This window comes from Notothenia coriiceps, unplaced genomic scaffold, assembly GCF_000735185.1.
Source record: "Notothenia coriiceps isolate Sejong01 unplaced genomic scaffold, NC01 NC01_scaffold00000339, whole genome shotgun sequence".
NCBI classification, from domain to species: Eukaryota; Metazoa; Chordata; class Actinopteri; order Perciformes; family Nototheniidae; genus Notothenia; species Notothenia coriiceps.
Window position 1 is genome coordinate 5,950,248 of NW_011333040.1, and position 3,505 is coordinate 5,953,752.

The window sequence follows — 3,505 nt, forward strand, 5'->3', positions numbered from 1 at the left end:
CAGAATGAACAATAAGACATGTGTGAACGTTCCGGTGACTCTGTCTTACATTGTAAAACACGATTAACCACGGGATATATTTACTTTGTAACTAACTAACTTTCCGGAATAACACTTCCTAAAGAGACTCACAAAAAAATTTCCTCGTGATGACTCAACGATCGTGAACTAAATTTCACCGTCACTATTTCATAATGATGCTTGGACGAGAAAAATACGCACGGGACTAAAATGAAGAAAACGTAGAACAAAAAATCTACTTGAATGAAACGGAGAAAACCCCGGGGTAATTTACTCAACGAATGTCGCGTTGGACCTCTAACGATTTGTGCGAACCTGTCGGAGGTACACTTATTGTAAATTGGAAATGACCGTTCGGTGTATGTCGATGTAATTATGAGAAACGAATACAAAACTAACATCCGATATTTGCGCTTCGGATGATTCGGTAACAGTTTACTCGCTGCTGTAACCTTACTTACGGAATCTTCGGAGATTAACTCTAATTGTCGTAGTATGACAATGCGCAAAATCGCTCGTCTCTCAAACGGTGGAGTTTATAAAGGGAGAACGGAGATACGGTCCTTTACTCATATAATGCCATAACCTTTGTTCCGACGTTATCTAAGAACTTTACAAAACGATATGGACCAATGTCATTTGTACCTAATACCTCCCTATACGTAGGTCACAAACACACGTAGGGTCTTCCACTATGGTTTGTGCGTTCCTAACACATATAGTACTTAATGTTAATACATGGCTAAGTCGGCTTTGTTTGAGAGAACAGCAAATTCCCTTAAAATTTTGCACGGTAGTGAGGTTCCTACACTGGTTTGCAGAGGTCTACACCTTGATTTAAACCGTACTATTTCGGCTTCACTCGTGTGACTCCGTGGTGTGAAACGGTCAACTTGCTCGTTCTCTAACCGTTAGGTACATGTGACATGTCACAAAATAGGCAACACTGAGGATTACTTACGTAGTTGTACGATCCAGATCGTAATCTTTATCGAAAACACCTTGTTTCCAACGAGAATTGGCGTTATTAACGGAGAGTAATCTGGTCACATCCGTCGGAATAACGCGCGAAATTTATGAACTGACTCGTGCAGTACAGACAGACTGTCTCGATTTAATGTTGTGGACGAATATCGTAGACAGGCACTAGGTTATGATTTGCTTGGTTTAATGTGCAAAGAGTCAAGGTCTCAAGTCGTAGAACGACTTACTGAACTACACTACGGTTTCAATTTCGATGTCATTTCTACAACCTAACGGAGAGACATTATAGTCCCTTCTTTGTAGCCAGGTCTTATCACACTCTCATAACTAGCCACGAGAGATTTTTGACGCGCAAGCCGCTCTCAGCTAGCGTAACCTGCATTTTAATACTGCATTTATATGAAAAGAGACCACGGCGCCGTTTGTTCGAGAGGTTTTACCGAAGGGGTAAGACCCGACTATAAAAATTCCACAGGCTTTTACTGTCATTTTATCGCCATACGTGCACACACTTCGTCTTTAGTACGTCGATGGCGGGCCGACCTGCCCTCGCCACTCGCCTCGTTGTGTGTTTCTCAATTGGCATTGTCGTGAAGGCGAGTACAAGAGGGCACAAAATAGGTTCAATTACAATTTGAACTTATTACATGAAGTAAACTTACATATCTAACTACAACCACAACAAACACTTCGCGGTCACTTACTCGGGGTAATGACCTCAAAATGTTTAGTGAAATTAAATCGCCTACAGTCAGCTAATTATTAAAATTAGCGATAATTTAGCGTACTAACAGCGATCATTGCGCTAATTAGCGATTTAATTAGTGTTTACAAAATAGAAAGATTTACATGGAATCTCCTTATAAAATAGTCAATAAATTATGAGCAATGTTGGTATACTTCACCTGTTTATACGAATACGTTGTACAATATAATAGAGAACTTGTTACCTGTGTATAAGAGTACTTATAATTTGTGTTGTTGGAGGACTTGTAATGTTTATAAGCGGAGTCTATACACACACACACACACCACACAACACACACACACACACACACACCACTACACACACACAACACACAAACACACCAACACACACACACACGCCGCCCACACACACACACACACACAACACACACACACACACACACAACACACACACACTCTATACTCTAGCAACGCTCGATACAAGTTGAGTTCCTATACGAGCTTGCCCTCGACGGCCTGCGACGTTAGTACTAACGCGCGTGATAGGCACGACTCACACGACTGAAAATGGTGTTACAGGGAGGCAGACCGATGGACGTAATTTCCACTTCACGAGCCGCGTCAACCAGCCGCTTTACAGTTGAGGAGACGAAAAGTAATATTGTCAGAGGAAATATAGGCAATCGCGTCGGATCGAGCGTGGTCTACGATTGTTGTGTTGTTGTTGTTGTTGTTGTGTTGTTGTTATGTGCATTCCAGAGAGAGAGCGCGGTGTGTATGTGTGTGGGAGGGCCACGAGGCTACCGGCGCCCACGGACGCCACTCGCACCGTCACACCCAGACGGAGTTCGCCCGTCCGTCCTCGCCCCGGACAGTCTAGCGAACAATACCATAAATGACCCTCGCTCGGCTCCTGTGTCTTGACGCGTGTACGTAATCGCGCACCATTATTAATCACGCAATTAAAAAAATACGCAATTGAACTGTCGGGTGAAATTTACCTCTAGGGGTATCGGAGCGGGTGAGCTCTAGCTAGCCGCTAGCCATAGCTGGAGTTTTAACCACTAGCCTCGTAGGGATAATTTGTCTAGAGCCTCACCAGGACTAGACGGGGATCAGTACACGTTTAAAGCAAACAGGATACTATGTGAAACTGTCAACTGGACTCTCTCAAGATATACGGGGGGGTGTTATTGTGGTAGAATTTGTTGTCCCAAGCGACTTCCCTTCCAATGGAATTAGGTTGGAGACACAAAAAGACGTGAAGTGTTCTCAAGAGGACATTTATGACACTAAACTCCAGACCATTCGAAGTCGATTAGAAGGAAGTACTTCTTCCTGGAGAAGAGACCCTTGGGACCCCACAGGAAGGTAGATCTTTCGGTCAGTTGTTTACTGTTCACCCAAATGTGCCGACCTTATGTTGGGGTGACACCGAGTCGTAACTTGTGCCAAGACAAAACTTTACGACTGACTAAGGTTATACGAACGACAATTGTTACGTACTGTGCAGTCCAACATTCTGATTACTATAGACGTTACAATAGCTTAACTTAGAAATTACGCAGTGTGTAACGTCCTCGTGTTCGTGTGTGTCACTTTACAAGAGACGAAGGAATTTGGGTAGGATCATGGTCTGCTCAAGCATCGTGATCCTCGGCACCCGTCTGATAACATTTCGCGGGCCGTTAACTCACCCCCAAGCCACTGAACGAGTTCCCGTGGTGCCGTCCCGTCCTCCACTCTTGACCCTTGGAGAGGTTCATCGCTATGAGGTATAAATGCCAGACCA

The 3,505-nt window shown here is 43.9% G+C and overlaps 1 protein-coding gene across 1 annotated transcript in view; it reads left to right on the forward strand.

The window, feature by feature from the left end:
- The window catches only part of LOC104950338 (teneurin-1-like), a 25,151-nt gene extending 22,539 nt beyond the window's left edge, over positions 1-2,612 (forward strand). The window contains exon 9 of the mRNA XM_010776850.1: positions 2,473-2,612. Within this exon, the coding sequence (XP_010775152.1) occupies positions 2,473-2,612 (140 nt within the window). The remainder of the gene's footprint in view (positions 1-2,472) is intronic.
- The last annotated feature ends 893 nt before the right edge of the window (positions 2,613-3,505 follow it).